Below are 24,824 nucleotides of genomic sequence, written 5' to 3'. Positions count from 1 at the left end.
TCTGACTTGTCTGGGGACCTTGCCTGTGTGCTGTGCATCCCCTTGCTGTCATACACATTCTAATCTCTAATAATCATCGAATCACAGAATGGTTTGGGTTGGAAGGGACCTTTAAAGGTCATCCAGTCCAACCCTCCTGCAGTGAGCAGGGACATCTTCAACCAGATCAGTTTGCTCAGAGCCCCATCCAACCTGACCTTGAATGTTTCCAGGGATGGGGCTCCTACCACCTCTCTGGGTAACTTGTGAGTGATGATGATAATGATTTTGAACTCATGATTGATTTTATTATATACTGAGGAACAGATTTGTAATGTCTTTACTCCTGCTGGTGGGCAGCTAATCCAACAAGAACTCTTTGGGTATCTGCACTCACAGTAGTAAATTTTTAATATTGTCCAGGCTCAAGTAATGTATCTACTATATCTACCTTTTTCATGGAGCATCACCATCTCAACATCACAGTAAATTCTTGTGAAAGAAAAACAATATGTTAAGAATGTGCTGCAGTTGTGTAGAATGTTGATCTAAAGCACCACAAACTGAAGTAGTGCAGCAAGAGATGGTATGATATACTTCTAAGAGGGTCCTGGGAGAACAGAAAGTCCTTCATCGTAGTCTTGAGTGATTTCTGCGATGAAGTGGCAGAGGACTTTACTAGAGCATCAGTAAACAGTTTTTTTACTGAGGTTCAGGAAAAGGTCAGCCCTATGGCACATCATTTGTACCCTTTCCAGCAGCTGTCAGCATTCTGGACAAGAGCAGCTCTAGTGCTCCAAGGGTCAGGTGAAATCTAGAGGCAGCCAAGATACACACCATGTTGCCCAGTGTTTGGGGTTTTTTTCTTCCAAGACATTGGTTCAGATCCTCCCCAAATACATGTGTCCTGGAGGCAGGGCAAGGCTGAAATCCATTGCCTTCCCTGAGTATTAGTCACCACTAGCCCCAAACTGAAAATGGGAAAAAAGAACACTATAAAAATGTCTGTGATGCATTTGGTTTTGTAACAGTATTTATTGGAGAGGGAGGAGAGGAAAGAAGCATTTCTCAATCTCCAAATAACTGGGTTTTTTTTTTTTACACAAGGCTGGAACAAACTAGCATACTCTTCCCCTTGCGTTGGTACAGTTGGGTTTCATATTTTATCTTACTCTCAGGAACTGATGTTGCTGGACATGAAGTTTACAGAGGAATTACACATCCTGAGCTCAAGGTGTACAGACAGAAATCTGAGGGCTTAATCTTCCTTTTGTTGATTGACATGGCGTAACAGCACTGATGATAACAGTCACCTCCTGATCTTGGGACCAGCCAGGGTTTTCTTTTGATGGAGGTTTCTCTGAGAACTGTCCTCATGCCCCATAGGGCATGATTGTGACTTCAGACTTCTCTTTTTTCACTCCACAGGCAGATTTTTTTCAGGCATAACAAGGTTGCAAAAGGTTTTTTGTGTGTATTGAAGTATCTGGCACAGTCAGACGCGGTTCTTTTTCTTTCTAGGGCTAACTGCAATTGCCTTGGCAAACAGCCTGATCTGGAGAGGGTTTCTATAAACATGCCAGCACAGCTGGGATCTAGTATAGGATAGACATCTTCTACCTCTTCAGCTACACAACCTCAAAATAAGAACAGTCTTTACTCCCTTCCTTTAGATGAGGTTGGTTCATAGTTAACTGTAGCCAAATCTGGATTTTTGCATCCGTATTCAGAAAGAATTGCCTTTCCCCTTGCTTCCCTCCACTGACCTGACTCTCTACAGGAGTTGACTCAGTGCGATATGAGGACAGGAGAAGAGAAGAAAATGGAAAGAATTCTCAGTTCTGACATAATTCAAAATGTTTTAAAAAATTTTAAGGGAATGCTGTACTGGGCTTAAGTAGACCAGTCTGATAGAATCAAGGAAAGTGCCTGTCTCCGTAGGTCTTGTGTGCAAGCAAAGGTACATTATTTTTTTATGTTAAGGCTGGGTTCTTTAAAGGGTTCTGGAGAAAGTAAGCTCTAAATGCTACTGAATCCTCTGAAAATCTTAGTTGCAAACATCATTATTTTTTCTTTCTTCTCTTTCTCTAAATCTCTGGTTTTCCACCTGTCTGAGCCAGCTGACAGACCCTCATCCATTAAAAAAATAATCTTTCCCTTTTCTCAGATGTCAGAGATCTCTCATAATGTTTTACAGTGCAGGTTCAGTTAATGTCTGTGAAGACACATAGCAAATTAATTAACCCTTTGAATGTCTTTCTATTTATAACTAATGTTGAATATTTTTTAGTTTCTGGATATTGGTAATACTTATGCCAAGAAATGCATCTTCAGAGCTAAGGGGACCTTTTTCCTTTAGCTAAAATACTCTTAAGATTTAAAGTAGCCACAGCAACCTGCAGTTAATGCATATAGTAAATCAGTTATCTTCTGTACTTTTCTGTGGTGTACTTTTTTTTTTTTTGGGGGGGGGGGGGGGGAATTATGACAAAGCAATGTACAAACTATTTTATAGTTCCAGTGAAATGTGTTTCTGTCGTCTCCCATGGTTCGCATGGTTTTTAAATTTCCTAAGGAAGATATGTTATAGCAAAGAAAAGTTAAGTTGCCATCCTTCATATTGGTACTACAGTCCAAACATTTTTGTATCTCAGTGAAATTCCTGAGTGCAATTTATCACACCTAAGCAGATGACTGTTAGTCTGATGGTATAGATTGTATTACAAAAACACCTTGTGTCAGATGCACTAATACACACCCGCATATGGTGAGACAGACCTTGTGATTAAGAGTTGAGCAGTAGATCTGATATAGTTTGACTTTCATAAGACTTTGGCAATATCTGATATGTCTCTCTCCAAAGTATGAAAATTTGGATTAATTCAGACTCCTGTAATAGGGATGCATAGCTGGTGAAATAAATTACTTGGAGCACTCTTAAGCTGGCATTGTGAAGTCCTACAGAAATCTCCCTTCATCTGGTACTCTTCAGTATTTTCATTACTGCTACTCCCAGGTCCTTCTCCGCAGGGCTGCTTTCCAGGAGGTCAGCCCCCAACCTACCCTGCTACCTGGGGTTATTCCTTCCCATATGCAGGACCCTGCACTTTCCCTTGTTGGACCTCATGAGGTTCCTCTCTGCCCATCTCTCCAGCCTGTCGAGGTCCCTCTGAATGACAGCGCAGCCGTCTGGCATATCCAACACTCCTCCCAATTCAGTATCATCAGCAGATGTGCTGAGGAGCACTCTGTTCCTTCATCTAAGGCATTGATGAACAGGATGAACAACACTGGACCCAGAATTGACCCCTGGGGGACACCACTAGATACAGGCCTCCAACTTGATTCCACACCACCCATGACAACCCTCTGAGCGAGTCTCATTCAGCCAGATCTCAATCCATCTCACCATCCAGTCATCAAGGCCACACTTCTTGAGTTTGCCAATGAGGATGTCACGGGAGAGGGTATCAAAAGCCTTGCTCAAGTCCAAGTATACAATATCCGCTGCCCTCCCCTCATCTGTGCAGCCCCTTGTCCTGTCATAGAAGGCAGTCAGGTTAGTTAAGCATGATTTCCTGTGATCCCACGCTAACCGAGTTTCTCATCTCCAGGCTGCTTCGTGTTCTCCCAGTCTGCTCAGTGTTCTCCCAGTCTGCTCGTTAACGGGTTCATTTACTTGCTCTGTTACAAAGAGATGAACCAATTAAAATCAGAAAAAGGGGTTTGTGAACCACTTTATTTCTCACAACAACAGTGACTGAGTAACACTAAATGTCAGCTATTTCAAGCCTACGCAGTGCAGCAAGGAGAGGAGGTAACACAAATAGACTTCTGTCATGCAAATGAAAGTCTGGTATGAAAATAAGAGCATTGGGGTTTTCATCAGAACCATGAGCCCCTGTAACCTCTTACCTCACTGTCAGACTCTGTACAGCCTAATTATAGTTCTGCAGGTGGTGTTTATTACACACATGCATAAGGGGAGAACGGGGGAGAACTCTGCATCTTGGATGGTGGAAATGTTCCCTGTGAGCATAAATAATACAACTGCTTTTATTAGTGGCGTCGTATCAGAAATAGTGTGGCTATTATATGTTAATGATATATGAGAAGACCCATAACCTCCTTTAAACTTTTTCTTGGAAATGTGAAGATATTTTTCTTTTTTACAGCATGGATAATGCAGGTTGATCTTGAGAAAAGGGATTGCAGTTAAATCACTATTTTTGCAAAGGAGGTACTTCTAGGGGAACTCGGAACCCACGTGTTCAGGTTGCAATGGAGAGGAGGCATCGGGTCTCCTGAAATGCCTGGGCCACATCTCACTTCAGTCTCTCTTCCTTGCAATCCCTCTGATGGTAGTTGTCTTGGTCTTCCACTAACCTAAATTATCACTGCTGGGACAATTATTGGAAAAGTTTTTGTTTTGTTTTAATTTATTTTTTTTACATGCTTGGGGCAATGAAATATGCTTAAAGATCCTCACAAGGACTGCAGAATGATACGTTTAAACAGAGCATTCCTAACTGTGTTGGGGGAATTGCAGCTTAGATAGCTAATTCCATCTCAAAAATATTCCTTAGAATTTGCCATGCTGCGTGAGTGGTGAACAGCAGAAAGCCCAAAAGAGAGCAAACAGCTGACATTAGTTTGCACCTGAGTATTATTGTACGTGTCATGTGAGCCACACCGTGAGAGGCATCACAGAAGCCATCGTCATGGCTGTAATTAATGACAAGAGAAACAGAGCTAATGTCATTTTCTTGCACTGTTCTTTAGTTTAGAGGTCCAGGGCTCCTAGGCAGTTTAATAAGAAAGAGTTTGTCAAGTAGGATCCTGAAGAATTTAGTGACTGGGGTGAAAACAAGGAGGTGCTGTTTTTAAGTTCTGTTCTGTGTTTGCTTTGGACCCTAGCGATCAGCAAATGCTAATCTCATCCATATGTTTGGCAGCTGACGTATGCTGCGCTCTGTTTTTTCTCTGAGGACTGTGTGAGATGTGAGACACACTTCAGTTAAAAAATTACAGTTTAATATGGTTATTTTTAGCAAAGCAAACCAAATAAGATAATATATTTGTAATACATGGTAGTGCTTAAATTCTTTCAAAACTAATGAAAGTTTTGGCTTCCTCTAGAAGCTTGGACAATTTTAACCCTAAAGGCTTGATTTATCCCTTTTTTATTATGCTAACAAAATAACATTCTGAAAGGAAGAACAAACTAGGAATTATTACTGCCAGAGATGCATGGAAATCAGATATGAACTTGAGTCTGCCCAAGCTGGTTTTGGAATGTGTGCTATCACCACATAGTAAAGGCCAAGTAGTCAACTGATTTCAGCCCCTGCAACAGGCAACTGGATTGATTTCCATCAGCTGAACTGTTAGCCTGAAGTTCCTGAGCATCCAGGCAGATTGAACGAACCTGTCCACAATGCAGACAAGTATCTCGTACGTGGTCAGTTTTCTTTGTATGCACCATTTTGTTATTTAGAATTTTATTAAGGTCTGTTAATAAGCTTTGACGTTTCTCTAAGTGAAGACACGTGTAAGAAATACTGACAGAAGAACAGTGTTATATAATGATCAGTCACTTGTTTCCAAAGAGGCATTTAAAATTTCTACCAATTGTTATTTAATGAGAAAAGTCTTAGGCCAAAAATAACATTTTCTTAAAGCAAACAGGAGCAGCTCTGTGTGTTACATACCGTGAGCTGACTTCAGGCTGCCATCTGCTAAACCAGCCCAGGAGAACAGGCTTTCAGCTCGGCACTGAGGTGGTTCTTTTCTCTGAAAATAAGTTCAGCTGATTTGTCACAGTCCCATCAAAGGGAAAACTGAGAGGTTTTGACGTGCCCATAGTGTGTAGCCAGGCTTGGATTGCAATCTTCGTATTCTGGGATCATCATCAATAATTATCAAAGGGCAGTGAGGATCCATGCGGTAAGGAGCACAGCTCATTATTCTGCTACTGATAGCAAACTGGAAAGACTGCAGTAAATTTGAAGTCTCCTGCCATTTTGAGGTGAGACGGAGTTAGTTATTCTGCATTTCTAATGTCTGGATATAAGATCATTTCCTTCCCACAGTGTTGAAATTCAGGGTTATTCTTATACTGTGAAAGAGCAGAATTTCTTACCAGTGTCTGCTCTTCTGTCCTTTCAGCCAGTCAGGAAAAGCTGATTCACGCGAGAGTGTCATGAGCAGTCACTGCGTTGAAACCAGTAGGTTCCATATCAATTATGGGACAGACAGATTACCTGTTTTCTGAAGTGATGCTTGGGAGATTCTCTTTGGGACCATGAGGCCGTATATGTATCCATTCAGGAGAACACTGTCTACCAAGGATTTCTTGGTAACAAACACAGTACTGCTGCAGAATGTACCCCTGTGGCTTTCCTGTGTTCACTGACACTTAGAGGTGCTCCTTTTAGTGCCACAGTCTGCAGGCTATCATTGTACCCCTTGGGAAAGACACAGCAAGGGGCAAGGTGGTGAGAGACATCACAGGAAGAGCCAGCTATGGGTTGGTGAGAATCTGCATGTAAATAGAGATGGAGCCAGGAAAGCAATGGAAGAGGAGGGAGGAGTGGTTCTAATAAGAGCCAGATAAATGAGAAAGATGAGACTTGGAGAATGACAGGCATATTTCACAGGTGTGCATTCTCTGCACCTTTGATGCTGGGAGGCAGGGGTAATTGCTCTAACTCATGCTGTTGGTGGAGGAGGGTTTCCAGTACGCCAGCCAAGGGAGTGGCAATGAAGGAAGAGGAGCTTAGAATTCTGGTGTCAGTAGCACCATTTCCTGCTGCTTTTCTTGATTTTTTTTTTTTTTGGTCAAAGCCCTTTCCTGTAATTTTTCCTCCTTCTCCTTTCACTTACTTTCAGTTCATTAACTGCCCCAATGCCAAATAAGTCTTCCAAATGTTGAATTCATTCCAGTCCTCAAAGATCACCTTCAGCTGAGGGCAGAACTAGGAACTCTGTCAAAAAATTGGCAAATCCTGCTGTTTACGTAAGATGACACAATCTACTTGTAATAACTTAAATAATCCTGTATATGTCAACTTTCAAATATACTCAGTGCCAGAGGGCTTTTGAACTTCCTGGTGCAGAACCTCTGCACTTCCATGGGAACAAGATGCAGAATAAGTGTGTAGAGGAATAGCTGGAAGGGTGCTGTGATAATTTCTGGAGTGGAGTCTCCAGTAATCTCAGTTTTGCTTTGTTAGGACCTCTGTGAAGACCCCCACCTGTTTGTGAATGGAATCAGCTCCCACGACTTACACCAAGGCATCCTGGGGAACTGCTGGTTTGTGGCTGCATGCTCCTGCTTGGCTCTGAGGAAGACCCTCTGGCAGCAGGTAGGTGACCAATGTGCTTGGTGTGTGAAATAAAGCTGATAAACCTTGGTTGTTTCCCTGCCTACCAGCCAATGTTTTTCCCTCTAGGACTAATGTGCCTCTGATGAGTGGTGAATTTTGGTGGACTCAAGTCTTTCCTTTCTTTAGAAGTTCATGTTATGAGACCTCCCCACTCCACAGTCCCATTGAGCACCAAAGAGATATAGCAAAGCCAGAGTACAGTAGGTTCTGTTTGTCTTTCTCTGCAGATCAATTTGAATTTTACTTTCCTAAAAGATTCTTTGAAGTGGGACTGTATTTTGTTTTTTACCAAATTCACCCTCTTTTTTTCACTGGTTCATCTGTTTAAGGTCAACTGCTCATGAAGCTGAATGCCAGCGTAGTGCATGCTCCAGGGCAGTCTGCCCTCTGAGTAAATCTTAACACAGTGCATTTGGTGAACTTTCCCTTGCATGGTTTCTCAGGTGATTCCAGACTTTAATGAACAAGAATGGGACCCTAAACACCCAGAGAAGTATGCTGGGATTTTCCGTTTCCGTTTCTGGTGCTTTGGAGAATGGACAGAAGTGGTTGTTGATGATCTGCTGCCAACAATGGATGGGAAGTTGATCTACTGCCATTCCAATGTGAAAAATGAATTCTGGAGTGCATTGTTGGAGAAAGCTTATGCAAAGTATGAGCTAGTTCATTCTCCTTTTAGTCCTCAATGCTGTCCCTTCTATCCATCTGTTTGTTTTGTCTTTTAACTCTTACCCTGTTTTCCATAGGTTTTAGGTGTAGAGAACCTAAAAAATACTGAAAACTCCTCCTTTAATCTGCATGGAGGGGGTGAATCATAAAGAGTGCAATGCACTCTACTTCATCAGCCCAAAGCCTTGAGGATTATTACACTCGTTCTTAGAGACCCAGCAAAACTTTATCTGCTGTTTTGTTTTCTTGTGTTTTTTTCTTGATGAGACACAAATTTATTACCTACATTCAAACCAAGTAGAGCACTTCTAACAGCCACTTGGTGACTGAGAATGTTCTGTGTTACTTCCAGGCTGGCTGGATCTTATGAAGCCCTAGATGGAGGCAGTGCTGCAGATGCAATTGTGGATTTCACTGGAGCAGTGGCAGAATCTATTGATTTGGTACAGGGCAAATATGGTGAGGTTATTTCTGAGCAGATGAAGCTGTTCGAAGACTTGCTGAAAGTGCATAAAAGAGGCGGGTTGATCAGCTGTTCCATTATGGTACGTATAGAGAGCTAGATTTGGAATACCATTATTAGTATAAGCATATCGAGTATGTCCTTCATTTGTATGCTTTGGAAAAACTTTGTATGGAAAAAGCTATTAAGTTGGCAGTGCTGTCAGCCAAGTACAACTCCATGAGCCACTAAATACAATCACAAAACCACAAAGCCATTTGTGCTGCCGCTTTAATGTGGATCTGCAATGCTATTTTTTCTGAATGGTCACAGTTGTACGTTGACCTGAGGTTAATCCACCTAGAATGCCTTAATTTAAAGGCCAGATGGCAGCATTCAGTTTCTTTATTTCTTAGGGAAATCTGTTTACAGAGAACAATTCTGCTGGCACTGAGCTGCTGAGACTTCTTGACTTTGGTTGATGATGCAGCCGTCTGGTCAGTGTAACACTGGAGCTGAGCTGAAAGGCTGAGCTCACTTGGTTATTCAGGTACTAGTTTGTTAATAAGACTCCCCATTAGAATTAAAGGCAAAACTTGCCTACACTGGCTGATGTGAGGCAGTTAACTCGCTGCCTACGTTAGGAGGCCTTGACCCCGAAGCTACATTAGTCAGTGGAGAGGGGATGGCTTCTCCAGGGGTGATAGCGGGTTGCTTTCTGTGGAAGCTTTACCTCTCTCCATTCACTTGAGGTGCCAGAAGGCAGATACAGCAGCTCCCAAAGGGTGCTAAATGCTTCATAAACCAACAGACAAGGGCCTTGCACAGCCCCTTGCTGTAGAAGGGAAACCAGTGTCAACTAGACTTAGCTTGCCTTCTATCGAAGTCTGCAACGTCAGGCCATGACTGGGTACCACTGAAATTCTCACCTTGTCTGAAGCTGTTGCTGCACGTGGAGGGCTAACAAACTGCCATGGCACCTGAGAATTTCCTAAAGGATTGCTTTCAAATGATTTTTAAAGTGCAGTCTGCAGGAAAAGGATCATTCTCTAGAAGTTGCAGGGTTTGTATCTACGTGCACTTCAGCATCTTACTCCCATGCTCTCTGCTTCCAGTTTAAGACCTTAGCTAAGGCTAATCTTATGTGGACTTAGTTAAATCACTTAAACACTTTGCTTTAATTTCCCTGTCTGTGAAAGAAATAACTTACTACTGCAGCACTTAACTAGGTCATATCTGTAGTGTAAGTCCTAAGTCCACGGTAAACTGGTGGACCCTAAAGTGCTGGTTCATTCAGAAATTCTTGTGAGTATAATAGTATTTGTGAAGTTCTCTAGAACAACAGAAGATCATCCATGTTTGGAGATGCCTGAGAACATTACCTATTTAACTGGCCTTGGCTGTGCACTGCCCTGCACAAGTGCCATGGTACATGCAGTACTTTCTGGGAGATGAACTTCAACCTGAGAATTCAGCTGGGATAGAACAGGAGTCCTGAACTGTCCCTCCCAGCAACATCAGGCAACAGCTCAGAAACAAATTCTTCAAGGTCTTTGGTATTTGTTTTATGTTTTTCACAAGATCTGAATTTTTATTTAGAAATAACTCCATCTGGTTTGCTCAGACCGGGCTGGCAGACCAGACTTCTTGGTGTGAATTGTTGTTGGAAACATTGTTTCTGGGATGATAGGTTGCTCCCAAATGATAAGGCAGTTCAGTTTCTTAATGTGGATCTGGTGAGGAGACAGGCTAAATACAGAGAGTTGTATTTTAAAAAGCAATTAATTAGACAGTTGTAATGCTTTCAGTTCTTTCTGGTATTTTATTTCTGCCTGTCAAATTAAACGCAGATGCTTCTAAACATTGATTACACAGAGGCTGTTCCTGTTGGTTTGGCTTGACTCGATTGCGTTTATCACTTTTTGATAGATGTATTATATACACAATGAAAATTGGTAGATATAGAATATTTAATACTCAAGTGACTTAATTGCTGATTTACAAACATGTCATAATTTTCCTTGGATTACAAAATAGCCCTGAGCTTCACCATTTAGAAATCTGAAGAGACAGTAGGTGTTTAAATATCTCATTTAAATAAATAAATGTCTTCTGAATTAGGTGGTAAAGACAGCCCAGCAGTGAGAAAAGCTTAGGGGATAATAAAGGCAGCAGGAGAGGTTTCAGGCTCCCATGTTGTCAAGGGCTCTTGTTTGCTTTTGTTTGTGAAATGTGCAGGTGAAAGTGTTACAGGAGAAAGCCCAAACCCACTGGAAATGTCAGCCAGTCTTGGTGTAACACATGAGCTGTTGCTGGTGAAAGGCAGAGGTCTTGGCGAGAGTCTCCCGGTTGCCAGACCATCTGTCAGTTCCAATTTGATATAAAATTTTCTTTTCCATATTTTTTCTCTCTGATTTCTTATCTTTGGGTACTGAACTCTTATTTACAAGATTTGCAAAGTCTTTCAAACCAACTCCAGCAACTTTATATGATACTGTTTTTCTGGTTTTAGATTTACCTAGCAGGTTTTGATCTGGATGCATTAAATAAAATTGTGGTCTTTTTCAGAGCTTGACAATTTTTATGTATTCTTAGATCTGATCAGGCCTAGGTCATACAACAGGACAGTTTATTGCTGGAGACTGATTGCTGCTGGAGAGTAGGCTTCTTATGTGAATTCTATGAGAAGCAAACCCAGTTCCTAAGAAAGCCTGCAGATCTGCCAGTTGCCACATAAGAGATGACTGCTAGGTCACGAGTAAGGTACAGGACAGCTTTGACTAGTGGCTAGAAGGTCTTCTTGCCTGTGCCTTCTGTTTTTACCCACTGCCAGTAGTTCTTCCTGGGTATCAAATTTACCCCAACACAGAAACAGGCATTGGACTCACCAGCTGAGTCCTTAGGCCCTACAGTGTCCAGGTGAGGACACCACCAGACAGTGCTGTGTCTGAGCAGAGTAATCAATATCCAGAAGGGCCATCTAGTAAAGATGACAAGATTTTGGAAGGGCTGATAAAAATTGTCCCATCAGCCCAGTCTTTAACTCTCTGACACCAGGAGGAGACAGAATGGCTGTAGCAGGCAGTGTTCTCCTGTGCTCTGGGCTTCTGTCTGCTAGGACTTGTCTGGCACTATCATGCAGAAGAACAGACTAGTAAGCCATGACTTTTGAGCCGCAGTGCTGTTGTTTTCCTGCATAGACAGATCACTGAGAAGGGAACATACAGCTCTGTGAAAGAACACAAGCCTTCCCCATCCTGTTCCTCAAACACGTAGCTGTCAGGTGCTGTCAATGATGCGAGTTCCTTTTTTTAATTGTCATTCTTGGTGCTGAAGGCTTCCTCTGGCAGAACCAATGAAGAGGAGACAAAGACGGGTCTTGTCATCGGTCACGCCTACTCAGTGACTGCAATTCGGAAGCTGCGCCTTGGAGAAAGGCTGATATTCTCTTTTAAGGCAGAAAAGCTGTTCATGATCAGGCTAAGGAATCCCTGGGGAAAGAGAGAGTGGAATGGTGCCTGGAGTGACAAGTAAGTGCTGCAAATCCAGTGTCAAAGGAATGAAGCTGTGATTGGGGCCACTGGACGTTAGATGTAAGACACAATGTCAGTCTGCAGTAGTCAGAGATGGCTGAACTGTTGTGCCATCTCTTCCCAAGAATAGCATTCTCTGAGCAAATGAACACATCCTGGAGGAGCTGGGAGGTTATGGCTGTGTGTCCCCTGCAGTCAGTGCAAGGAGGCAGGTGCCTCTAGGAGACAACGTGGAGCACATAAGTTAGGTGCTAATGCAGGCAAGGAAGTGTCTGTGCAGTGTAGTGTTACTCTGGCAACCAGACACTAGGCTTGTGCTGTGAAAGTTTCTTCTCAAAGGCTGTCTGGGGAGATCTCAGACCTCTGGCCTGTTTTATATAAGGAGATTGAAAGATGAAGAGAATACTGCGGTCTAAGTGAGGTGGTCAATAAGCTCCTGAGGAGGAAAACCGGGTTTCTTTTGAAGGACCTTTAGGGAATGAAGTTAATCTCATATGACCTCCTAAAACAGCTGTTTAAGTGTCCTAAGGGAGAGTACAGCAAAGGAAATCTAAGGTTCTGTGCTAGTTGTGCAAATTTCCCATTAATCTATTTCTTTTTCGGTAGCTTTCAAATCAATTAATGTTTTAAAACTCCTCCTGTAAGCCCCATGCTTTCTTCCTGAATATCATTTGTCCTTTCAGTACTCTCAGTACTCCAACGTGACCTTTATAACAAGGGTCCATCAGAGAATTTTACTTGCCTTTTTTTTTTCCAGGTGAGAGTATTTAATGAAAGTTATTTGTCATCTTTGTGGTTCTTTTTTTTTTTTCCTTTTAGTTCTGAAGAGTGGAAGAAAGTCAGCGATTCAGAACGTAAGAGCTTGGAACTCACTCTGGAAAATGATGGAGAGTTCTGGTGAGTGGGAGTCATGTGAAGGTTTTGGAGATATGGGCTACACTGAGTAATTGTCATTAATTCTGCCATTTAACAGCCTTGAAAACAACTTCCCCAAATGGTTAAGATTATCCAATCCTGGCACAAGGTCTGTTTCTTTTAAACTCTCAAGGGATGACAGAGAAGAACAGAAAAAATGGATTAAAAGTAGTAAAACAAAATTAGTAGCTCTTAGTAAATGTAAGTTTCAAATACCCTCAGAATCTATTACCTATATTTAGGACATTCACTCAGAATCTGACAAAACACTGCTGGTTTACATAACAGAATGCCAAATATTGAACATCCTGTCAATCCTGTTTACTGACTACTGTGCCTGTCTGTAGGATTTCTAGGTCAGCCATGGCTGAGGTATTTGTAAATACAGTTGCAGCCAGTGAATTTTGATATTTGTCAGTGTTTTCCAGCACGAGAAGCATTCATTCTTTACAGCATCTCTAGAACTCTAGTATTAAATTCTGACTCTGCTTAAAACTTAGATACAGCAAGGCAGCCCAGCAACTTCTTCAGTCGATCATCAACATTGCATCAAGTGTGCTGGTAGGGCTCAGGATGAAAAGCCATCTGACAAAAGCTTGGCTTTGTCAGAACTGGCAACTGGCAGCCAGCTGTAGGGTTTGGTTCTGGGCCATTAATAAGCTGGGATATGATGGTAGTTCAGAGATACCAAGTTGCTAGAGGAGGTGAATGTTTTTTAACTGCTCTCCGATCCAGTCTGTCACTTTAGCAGGTAGGAGTTATAGCATTGAGATGATGCTAAATAAAACCTGTGTCCAGAGCACAGAGGTTTGAGTCATGCCCAGGGACAGATGTAACAATAAATGAGGAGTGGATTGTGCTTTGGTTGCAGGCAATCTCTTTTGCCTTTGTGAAATACGTGTTATCATATCCAGCCTGGCAGATACAACCTATCTTTTAGGCTTAGGTGCTGCAACTGAACAAATCCAGAGCTGACCAAACATACTGAGGTGATATTTCTCTAAATTAAGTTCTGAAATAGTGCAATTGTGGTTTTACGAGTATTTCCACATGGAGAGCTTTCCAGTGAATCAGTTTGTCCTCTGGACAGCTGAGCAATGCCTCCTCTTAAATTACTGGAAGATTTTGTGTGTTATTTTGGCTATTTGCCTGAATGTCACTGTTTATTTTTAAATAAACCATGACTTTCCTGGTGTCCCATGGAATAGGATGACGTTTGAGGACTGGTGTAAGAATTTCACTGATGTGGATATCTGCCGGATTGTGAATACCTCCTACTTCAGTATCCATAAGACCTGGGAGAAGAAAATGATGCATGGGGCTTGGGCAAAGAATTCAGAGCCCCTGCTAAATCGCTCTGGTGGATGCTTTGATAACAGAGAGACCTTCCTTCAGAATCCCCAGGTAGGAATCCCTGTATTTTGTGAAGTATTGAAGTGTGTATCCACTTTAGCTAGGGCTTCTGAAGTATCCATCCTATATAGGAGCTGACGGTGACTGCTTGACAGAAGTCTCATTGCCAACGTGTGTCCTCTGGGAGTATGCTGGTTCACTGCATGTTTCGGTGATTTCTTGTGTGAAATCTCTCACAAGAGTTCGGATATTTGTTTAGGACTGATCATGGTTGGGGCTGGTGAGTCAGACACACCAGGATTAGTGGAGTCCTGCCTGGACTTCTTTCAGTTTCCCAGTGGTAGGAAGGCAGCAAGGCTGATTTTCTACTGACAGAACCCATTCACTTAGCACCCTTAAACAGCCTGAGGATTTGGCCCACTGTATTTAATTAGTATCCCTTTGCATTAATCTAAGATTCTGAAAGTATCTGGTCTCTTCCCCAAGCTCACCCTCACATCAGCATTACAGAATTTTTCTTGTCTCATCCTACCTGGTAACTTTCAAGCTATTCAGGTTATCTGTTCATCCATTCTGACTCCATTTCTCACCTTCCTGCCCTTCTCAGTGTTGTACATTTTCATCCCAGTACATGCAAATTCAGGCATAAAACTTCCATTACTGTCAGTGAGGTCTGGGCACCTACTGCTTTAGTTATTACTTTAAAAATTGACCTTTCTGTTCTTTTGTAATTCACCACATACTTTAGATTAATGACAGATGATCTTCTCTCTGCTTCTCTGTACTTGTATGGGAGGTTTCTTTCCACATCCCTCTGTTTTCGTGGCACGATATTGAAGAAGTGCAGCCTTTGCTGTTCTGGCTAGGAGTGAATCTCAAATTCCCAGCTCATCCTGTCATATAGGTATAGATGGAGAAGCAGTTCTTCAGTGCTCTGTCTTCTGTCAGTGCCTCGTTTCCAGAGGGTGATTTTATTCAGATATTACCCTGTATGATTCTGGATGCATTCCAAGTGCTTGTCTGGGTCTCATATGTTTAGCTGACACACACAACAAAATATACACGTTACAGTTGAGTGCAATGCCTGATGCAATGGAAGTTATTTTTATTCCAGTTTTATCTCTAGGCTAGTTGATTAAAAGGCTCTTAATAGTAGCACTGAAACACATTTATGTTAGCCTAGGGCCGTTATAAATTACTGTGGCACATACTACCATAGTCTAAAGATAATCTCTGTCTGTTCTCCCTGAGTGAAATGCCTGACACTGAGGCCTCCTGTGAAGTTTATCTGTACAGAGAGGGATTGTGACAATTCCCGTCCCTTTAAAATAAGGGAATTTAAGTCAAGTATAAATGTATTCCTACAGCTACCTGCTGATTTCCAGATTGTTACCCATTAGGACAGCTGAAATGTCATCAGATCAAAGATCATCACAGTTGCATACCTCTCATCAGACCAAGAGAGCTCTCTTGCACTCTCACAGTTCCCATTCCATACCCCTATTTGCCCTGGAACACTCTAGGCTATCTGACAAGGTAACACTGCGTATGGTTTAACAGGGACGAGAATTAAAATGTGCCTTGCTAGGAGTTGCTGCATATTTATATCTTGCTTTTAAGATTCTCTCTGCAGAGGCTCTTTACAACCCCTAGGGTTCTCTTCAGGATCCTGTGCTTTCTCTGCCACAATGTTGATATAGGACACAAATAAGAGTGCAAAGAAGCACTGAATGTGTACCAAAAACCAACCAACCCAGCATAGCAAGCAGTAGTTCTGTAGGAGGCCAGTCTGGACTGTAAATACCATGAACAACTAATGAAGCCCAGAGGCTTGGGAGGATATTGATTTTCTTTCCAATACTGCTGCGCTTCAGCCAGCTCTGCTAGAGCTTGGTGTTTCTTCCATGTGTGTATGACACTGCAAGAGACAGTGAGGGTCATGGATGGGAAATGGGGTGGTGCCTTGTTCTGCAGAGCTCTAACCACAGAGGGCCGTGAAGTCATTGCAGGGGATCTTTCCACAACAGTAGCCAGGACAATCTCAGTATCTACCTCAGAGCAAAGCTCAATAAGGATTTGCTTTGTAGCAGCTCTTGGAGGAGCAGGGAGGAGGGAGTTAACCACTGATGATGTTCCTCTCCATGCTGTCAGAGAATTTCTGCTTAAATCAGAATGTGTGGTGGACAGAGTACCCAGCTGTGCACTGCTGCAGTTTTATGCTTTTAGTTGTTTGCCTCACTTTTAAAGGTCTTTGAGAATGGAAGAATACAGCATCTGTCTAAACTTGGCGTAAATAGCATCCTCTTCCCCTCCACTGGTTCTGACAACTCGGATTTGCTCTCTGTATGCAAGAAAGAAAGAAAATTTAAAGGAGTCTCTAATAATGAATGAGTTTGAGTGCTTAATTCTTTGTTGTATAAAGAAACACCGATCTAACCTTTGTTTACTGGAAGGATACATACTTAGTTGGGAACTGGTCTGGTAGTGTGATACTTAATAATGTAAGCTATTCAAGTCTTATTTATTGAGATGGGAACAGCTGCCTAAAGTTGAAATAATTTCCTTTGATTGCTCTTAAACCCAAGTTGGTTCAAGTTTATTTTAAACAGTTTGGATAAAAGATTTGCATGTTAAAGATACAGGAGTCCTTCTTAGCCCTTTTTACTGGGTATTCCCAAGACTTTCAGAAAAAGTCCAAAATTAGCATTCCTGTCATTCTTATATCAAATAGAAATTGTAGGTGTGGAACAAAGTTGTGGGTTTTGTGTTTTGGCTTTTTTTTAACTAAAATTTGGAAGATACCTTCATTTGCAAGTCTTATATAGAGATGTTGGAAATTCACAGGCTCTGTTTAGATATTCAATTTAAAAGCAGAATAAAAAAAAATATCAAAGACCCCATCTGGAGTTTGTTGGTTTAATTTTTTATCTCACTTCTGATTTACATATATCTAAATAAAACTTTACCTTTTGTCACATGCTTTCAGAGTAGATGTTCTCTTCTTCTGCCTCAACAGTTATGTTGTAACACTGTTTCACACTGTCCTTTTTTGTGAATTACCTGTTTCAGTGTCTCTGATACTTTTGTTTTAAAGGTCCTTATTATTAGCATTAATTTTCAGCTGCAAGTTGCTGGGAATGTCTGTTATATGGAGAGCTCTCCTCCCACCCCCAATACACGTATTTCCTTGTTGATGGCTTTATTCTCAGTGTCCTAAGGCATTTCTAACAGCTTACCCTCTTCTCTCTGTGATAGTACGTCTTTGATGTTAAGAAGACTGAGGACAAAGTGTTGGTCTCATTACAACAGGAGGATCGCCGCAAGTACAAGAAAGAAGGGAAAGGAGACAGCATCCCAATTGGCTTTGAAATACTCAAGGTAGGCAACCATCTGCAGTCCTGGTTAAGAGTTTGTTCAGCAATCCTGCTTCCTCCTGGCAATGAGATCTTTGGCAGACAGAGGCATGATTCTCATGGTGGGATCTGGCTCTCCTCTCAACATGAGCTTTGCCTGTGTACTGCACTCAGTCACCAAAGCTGACATTAGACAGACTATTTGAACTAAATTGAATTTAGTTCAATTCAAACTCTGTTTGAACTGAAGGAACATAAATCATTTTTCCTTATTGCAAAAAAATTTTAAGTGCTTTTCCTACCCTAAGCTTTGAAGAGAAAGACAAAAAAATTATAACTCTTGAAACACGGAGGTTTTTTTTTCTTCATCTCACTGGAGACTCCTGCCTCCATTTCATCAGCAAATACAGCTAAGTGAATGAGTTTGAAAAATCTCCAGTTTTTCTTCTGCCATTTAGAAAAAAGAGTCAAGAGTGTTTTCAGAAGCTAGAGTAGCAAGTAGGAAATGAGCATATGTGAAAAGAAACCAGGGGGATTCCAAAGAGTAATTTAATTGCACTCCCAGGGCAAATCGAGTAAAATGAAAACATACAAACTGAACGAAGGAGGAAAGCAAGAGAAACAGTTATACATCTGCTTTTTCACTGAGCATCAGGATGATTTTATAATCTGTTGCTATAGCTAGTGGGACTACACTGAGTGTATGACCCTACCTGGAAAACCAGCTGGTTTTTAACAGTCAGTTACAGCTGCTGACATCTGCATCACACCTATTCATTTGACATTCATCTGTTAACCACATATTTTGAGAAGTGTCATTACAGAAAGCAGCATAATTTACCTTGCCTTGTTCATACCTGTGTATCTAATTTGCAAAGGCTTGGAAAAGAAAATCACACCTTCAGAAAATTATCAGTGCTCTCTATCTTTATTTCTGTTCAATAATTTTTCTGTTTCAGAAATGTTCTAACCCACCAGACTCATTATCATGACTAAAGGCCTTTGGCAGACGATGGCCTAAATTATCTGAAGACAAAAGAGAACTACTAGAAAAGAATGTAGGGCTGGTTTTGCCCCCAGGAGCTGCTTAAGAAACAGGTTTATATTTTAACTGGGCTGTGGAACGTATCAATTCCCTGAAGAGGATGTTAATAGTTAAGCACAGCTTCAAGGCTTAGAACAAAACATAAATGGTTATTCTGTGGCTTTTGTATTCAGGAAAAGGCAATGAAAATACAGCTGTGTGCAACTGGATTGAGAGCCTGCTGTGTAAGATGGGAATGCTCTCTCTAGATGCTAGAGAAAGGAGGCAGATGCATCTCTGCCTCATCTGAGGTGGCAGCGTAGCTCAGCGGGTGGAGTCCTTGGAGTGTGTGTGCAGCTCTGAAAGTATTCAAAACTCTGCAGTAGCATTGTGTCTCTGTTAGTGGATGCGTGTCTTTGCCAGTCCCAAACTTTCACCTCCACTTAGGGGTATATATACTGATGCAGTGCAGTGCAGAACAGGACTACTTGAAAGCCTGTGTGGGCTAGCACTTGAATCACTGAGTAGCTGGTAAGGAAGACTGTCTCTGCCACAGCTTCAGTGGGTGAAAGACCATTTGCCAAACCATTTGCTTTTATTGCATATTGTCTTTTTTTGCCCATGAAAGACTGTGTGTTGTGCAGGGAAAATCCTGCCTGTTAGCTCTGATATCCTTTCCTTGCATTAATCCCTATATTGCTCTGTGGCTGTAGGTGGAGGATAACAGAAGCTATCGACTACACAAGCTCACTTTGCAGGAGAGAGTGGCCACATCTCTGTATATCAACACACGCACTGTGTTCTTGAAGAGGATCCTTAAGCAAGGCCGCTACGTCCTTATCCCAACTACATATCATCCCGGCATCGTTACAAAGTTTATCCTGAGACTCTTCACCGATGTGCCATCAAAACTCAGGTAGGTTGCACCCACAGCTACATGAGATCTTCCCTTGCCCACATTGGCTGCACTGTCTTGGAAATGGTTGCCTGGTTGCCCTCAGATATCTCTGACTCACTAGCTCATATCGCTCCAGAACTAGGCCCTTGAGATCTTCAGGGTCACCTCTAAGAATCTCCAGTTGGCTCACTGGGATTCGTACGTGGTTAGGACGTTTTTACTTAGGAACCTAGTGGACAAGTCAGTTTGGGTCTTTTGACCTTTTAGTTTGGCTTTTGTAGTTGCCTCCAGTTCTAGGTGAGAACCCTGAGTGCTGGTGCTTGCAGTCACAGTTTATGCTGTTTGTTTCTTTGGCCATCTCCTTTGAAACCATTGGTTGTCTACGGGGGCAAAACTAGTGTTTCGTGAATCAGGCCCGCTGAATTATTTTCTTGCTTTGATACTATTTTCTGCAATTTAAAGAGATTTTTTCTACCACTTTTACTGCTGTGTGAAAGATACATGAACAAATTTGGTTTACTTTGCTTTGCTCACTCTGTTTTTATTTCTTGATTCTGTCATTTCTGTACCACAAACTTCTGAAACAGTAAGTTAGGAAAGAGCACAAATCTCATGTTCTGAAAATGCCAAATTTCCGCAACTGTTGATTATTTGCTTGTCATTCATTGCTTCAATTGCTTTTCTTACAATTTTTCAGGGAGCTGAAGGCAGATAAGCCTAAAATGACATGTTGGAGTCTTCTTTGTGGCTATCCACGCAGAGTCACCCAAATCAAAATTCACTCTGCAGAGGGTTTACAGAAGCAAGACAGATCAGGTGGTAAGTGTAAAGTGAGCCTGGAAGAGTGGAAGGGACTTCTTCAGTCCTCTAAAGATGATCTGAGTTGATGCGTAACCAGTCAGAAATTATCCAAACAGACTGAAGATTTATGGGATTTTTTTCAGCACATTGTAAAACCTGCTCAAAAGGAAAGATCAGATTAATAGATGATGCAAAAGAACAAGAGTTATTTGTCATCTGTGCTGGTCCAGATGGGCAGTAGTTAGCCAGCCCCTTCTGAGAAGCTTTTTGTGGAGATTAGTAAGAAATTCACCTTTCAGGGTTATGTGTTTTCTAAACGGAAAATATCCAGGGAGACAGCAGAATCACACACTCATTTAGTGTATTACACTTACCTCAGGAATGTAATTCACAGCCTTCAGAGCACTTTGTCATTCATTACCACAAGTTTAGTAGCACTTCAGGGAGGAAATTATGGTTTTCAAGGAACCATTTTCAGTTAGGTAAACTAGGAGGATAGGGAGAGGTTAAATGACTTCTACAGGATTGCATATCTACATGTCAAAGTAGTAGGACAGTAGGACACTAAAATGTCTTTCTGTCATCTGATGTTGACAGTTAATTAGGAGACTTGTCCAGCTGTCCTTTGCTTCCTCATTTTCTACTCCTACTCTCTGTCTGTCTGCCTTCATTTTCCATGATCAGTGCAACAGAAAAAGATAGACACCTCCAGCACTGAATGGCTGGTATGGAGAAAGCAAAGGAGCAAAGATACTATGGTGAAATTGGAGCAGGAAACTAAGGAGATTCCTGAAACATCTGCTGTGTTTGCTCCAGATAACTCTTCAGCTCTCTTCAGTTTAAGATGTGGAACTCATTTGTGTTAACTTCCTGTGGTAGAGAAGGCATTAACCTGTAGTACAGTTCATCTTCAGTCTCGCAAAGCAGCTGTAAAATTTCTCCCACCAGCTGGCTACAATTTTATTCCAGTCCCCTTTTCATAGTTATTCCTGGCACCTACTGAGTGGTGACTGAATGTATTTTTCACTGTGAAAGCCACTTTCTGTTAAGTCTGGTTGTCTCTTCAAGGGACAGGAATGTTGGAGGGAAGAGATACTGAAAATTGATTCAGTTCATTTTTCTTGGTACACTTCTTGAAAAACAGGAGCCACAAACACCTCAGCCAGACAAGTGGGATGGCTCCATGTTCTCAGCAAGGCAGGATGGATGAGTGAGCCTCAAGGGGCTATATGTGACAAGAACAGCAGAGCAGTACATTAAAAAGAAGCAGTATGTTCTTGTTCTTGCCCTGTGAAGGACATTTTAATTTTGAAGGGTGGTTTTGTTTTTGGTTTTTTTGCTTTTAAAATACCTTAAGTGTTTTTCTCTTAACATTTCCTGCAGTGAAGCAATAAAAGCCAATTCTCCACTCTTAGCATTTCACAATCCTTAGCACAATTACAGTCTTGACAAGATCATTAAAAACAGTTGCCTGCAGCTGCCAAAGACCAGGCTTGAGCTCAGAGAGCGTTGTGGGATTTGGTACATTGTGACACAGACCCTCAGGAATACACAAATAGGACTCACCACCAATGTGTAATAAATATTCTAACTACAGCATAGCCCAAATACCTTTAGGACCCAGTACTACCACACATGGTCAGATTGAGATGAAGCATCTAATTCCACTTTGATTTCAGCATCCAGTGTTGGGCTGATGCTTACCCTGACAGAACTGAAAAAGTAACCTATTGTGGGAAGAACTGTCTATAGGAAACGGACTCACAGATTTTTTGTTTAAACCTAAGAAAAACTTCTGCCTGATTATTTTATCTGCTGAAAAATTGCATAATTGGGTCGAGTGATACTCTTTGTGAGTTAGTATTGAATTCATCATCATATCATTGTTAATTTTTTTCTGAAGCGTTTCCATTTCCCTGTGTGAAACAATGTGTCATTTTTAAATTCATCAAAAACATAAGGGGATTTGAACACAAAACCTAAATGAATCTTATTGTTTGACTTCAAATAAAACTTCACCAACAAAGTTAAAATAGTTTCCTTTTCTATCAACGTAAAGCTTTCAGTAAAAGCCTTTGAGTCTTTTCAGCCTGTGGTTCGAAATCTCATCCATTAAGGGGGCATTGGAGGAGAGCTGAGTTACTTCACTTAAGTAGCTTCCCCATTATCTTGAATTCTGCTGTGAAATCCCTGTTTGAACCTTTCTTTATTAGCCTTTTTTCTCCTGTAAGTATCTCCAACTTAGAGAGTACATTCATGAATTGTCTTGCAGAATGCCGTATCTTACAGCAGCTTCAGACAAATGAAGTAGGGAATGTGTAGATTAAAAAACCATGAAGCTGACATTTGTGGTACACAATAAAATCAAGCTGTGCAATGACAAGGATAAGGCCCATAGCTGGCACTCTGCCTTCTAAAGGTACCTTGCTGGGAAATTTGGCAAAGCTCCTGATTGATACTGAAGTCATTTTTGGTAACATAAAAAGCTGGGTCTGGTACATGTTTCTCACATTTGAGGAGAAATAGCAGACAGGCATTTGAAAACAACCAGCTTTCTCAGAAATGAGTGTAGACCTCAAAGTCACATGGGCAGTTACCAAAATAACAGCCTTACCTCCTGCTCTTGGTGAATTTCATGATGTGAACTAGATTTAGAAGTCAACAGCAGCCTCCTGTCTAATCAATACTGTGAGATGAGGGAACAGTTCCACACAGCAACTGCCGTTGGGAGTGACAAGCAGAGGCTTTCCTTCAGGTTAGACACAGTGTGTTTATTCAAGTAGAAAATAGATGAAGTGGTTGTGTTTACCTGCTGCTAAGAGGCCCTCACACAAAGGTTACTCATTTTCTGGTGCAAAGGGTGTTGGCGACTTGTTTCTACATGAGCTGCTGTGTCTGATTAGCCCCACTGCATTTCACAAGGGTTTCCTGACTTCTCCTTCACCTTCTGATCCGCAGCATCTCAGCTCTCAAGCTGCTTCTTTCTTATGCTCAGTCTCTGTCATCTGTCAGCTGTATTCTGCCTTGCCCAGCCACCTGCCTGGTTTGTCACTGTTATCCCTTGCAACAGAGAGAAGACAAAGCTTGATGATAAAGGAGACTGTGATTCATTCTGAAGCTTCTGAGAACTGAGACGCAGCATATCTCTGTGACAAACTGTTCTGAAAACATCATGATGTCTCTATACACTGACACTGGGGTATGCAGTTGTGGAAAGTAAAAGCAGCTGGAACATAGATACCTTTTTTTTTTTTGAGATAACTAGAATAGAGGTATTTTAGATTTGAATGCACTGTTCTTCACATAAGCCCATCACTGTCATCTGAGAGTTGTGCTTAGCACAAATTTCTGAGCAGCTACTTAAACAAAACTTGGAAGAGAACGAAGATTGCATAGCAAGTGCACACCCAGCCTGGTTCGTGGGCTGGTTGTCATCAGAACCCTGCCCCCTGACAGAGGAGGGTTGCTTAATCTCTATTTTAAATGTTTATTGGAAAGCTTCTCCTTGATGCTGTCATTGATCCATTGTAGTGTCTGGGAAAAATAATGGATCATTTGCTGTTGTCAAGAATAGTGGATGAATCTGGCTGCCCAGACTGAATTCTGAATGCATATAGGCTGCTTCTCTTGGAAGTACCTCTCTCCAAGTTAGCTTGTTCTGAAGTTGATCCAACTATCTGTGAGCCAAGTGCAGTGGTAGGCTTGCAAGGAGTTGAGGAAGCACTGTGTGCTTGGAGATTTTCTGTCTCTTGTTCCCAAGGCTGTTTTAAACATTGCTCTCACTACTGTCTGTCACACTCTTTTCCCAAGAGCTTACCGTGCACAGATTTCTTTAAGCCTTAGAAATGTCATTACTATTCAAGTGTTTCTGGCTTTTACAGAATTCAGGTTTTTCCTTTGCACTGTTCTTTCCTACAGCTTTCCAACAGCAAGGCCACAGGACTGAGATGAAACAGCTGTTTATACATGGTACGGTGTTCAAGGCATAGCTGGAGTCGTGTGTGAATCTGAAGAGAACTGAACCCAGTCCTCCTTCCACTGCCAGAGCAGTAGCCAGAGTAGCAGCTCAAGTTGTTTTCCTTCCCAGCTCCTGGTGAATACTAGGTTGTTGCTTTTGCACATTTGTAGCCCTTTCTGCATTGTCTTTGTATTGTAAATAAACCAGGCCCAGACCTGCAGAGAGCTGGGCCAGCTGTAGCTGAGAACGGCCCTTGTCTCATCCCACGCAGGCAGCTCTCCCATTTCTTTCTTTTGTTCTGGAATTGGAGCCACTCATCCTGATGTCACTGAGCATTCAGCAATGCCATCGTGAGGTGGTGCTGTGCAGGTACCTTTTGTGTTCCTCTTCTACCTCTCTCTTTTTCTTCTGTCCCTTTCTGAGAATTTGAATCTGTTTCTTTCAAATGTTGGCTTTCCTTTTCCTTTCATTTAGCAAGTCCCTTCATTAACAGCTCCCTCATCCCCAGCGG

At 41.8% G+C, this 24,824-nt stretch overlaps 1 protein-coding gene across 2 annotated transcripts in view; it reads left to right on the top strand.

The window, feature by feature from the left end:
* The window catches only part of LOC104530307 (calpain-5), a 48,305-nt gene that overhangs the window by 20,253 nt on the left and 3,228 nt on the right, over nt 1–24,824 (top strand). For both annotated transcript variants that reach the window (XM_010174850.2, XM_029086700.1), the window contains exons 2-10: nt 7,215–7,346; nt 7,811–8,019; nt 8,389–8,581; nt 11,815–12,008; nt 12,831–12,908; nt 14,135–14,330; nt 17,535–17,657; nt 19,370–19,572; nt 20,252–20,373. In XM_010174850.2, coding sequence (XP_010173152.1) covers nt 7,215–7,346; nt 7,811–8,019; nt 8,389–8,581; nt 11,815–12,008; nt 12,831–12,908; nt 14,135–14,330; nt 17,535–17,657; nt 19,370–19,572; nt 20,252–20,373 — 1,450 coding nt within the window. The remainder of the gene's footprint in view (nt 1–7,214; nt 7,347–7,810; nt 8,020–8,388; nt 8,582–11,814; nt 12,009–12,830; nt 12,909–14,134; nt 14,331–17,534; nt 17,658–19,369; nt 19,573–20,251; nt 20,374–24,824) is intronic.

The sequence above is a fragment of the Antrostomus carolinensis genome, unplaced genomic scaffold (genome assembly GCF_000700745.2).
Source record: "Antrostomus carolinensis isolate BGI_N321 unplaced genomic scaffold, ASM70074v2 scaffold11609, whole genome shotgun sequence".
NCBI classification, from domain to species: domain Eukaryota; kingdom Metazoa; phylum Chordata; class Aves; order Caprimulgiformes; family Caprimulgidae; genus Antrostomus; species Antrostomus carolinensis.
This window is presented reverse-complemented; position numbering and strand designations above follow the sequence as displayed.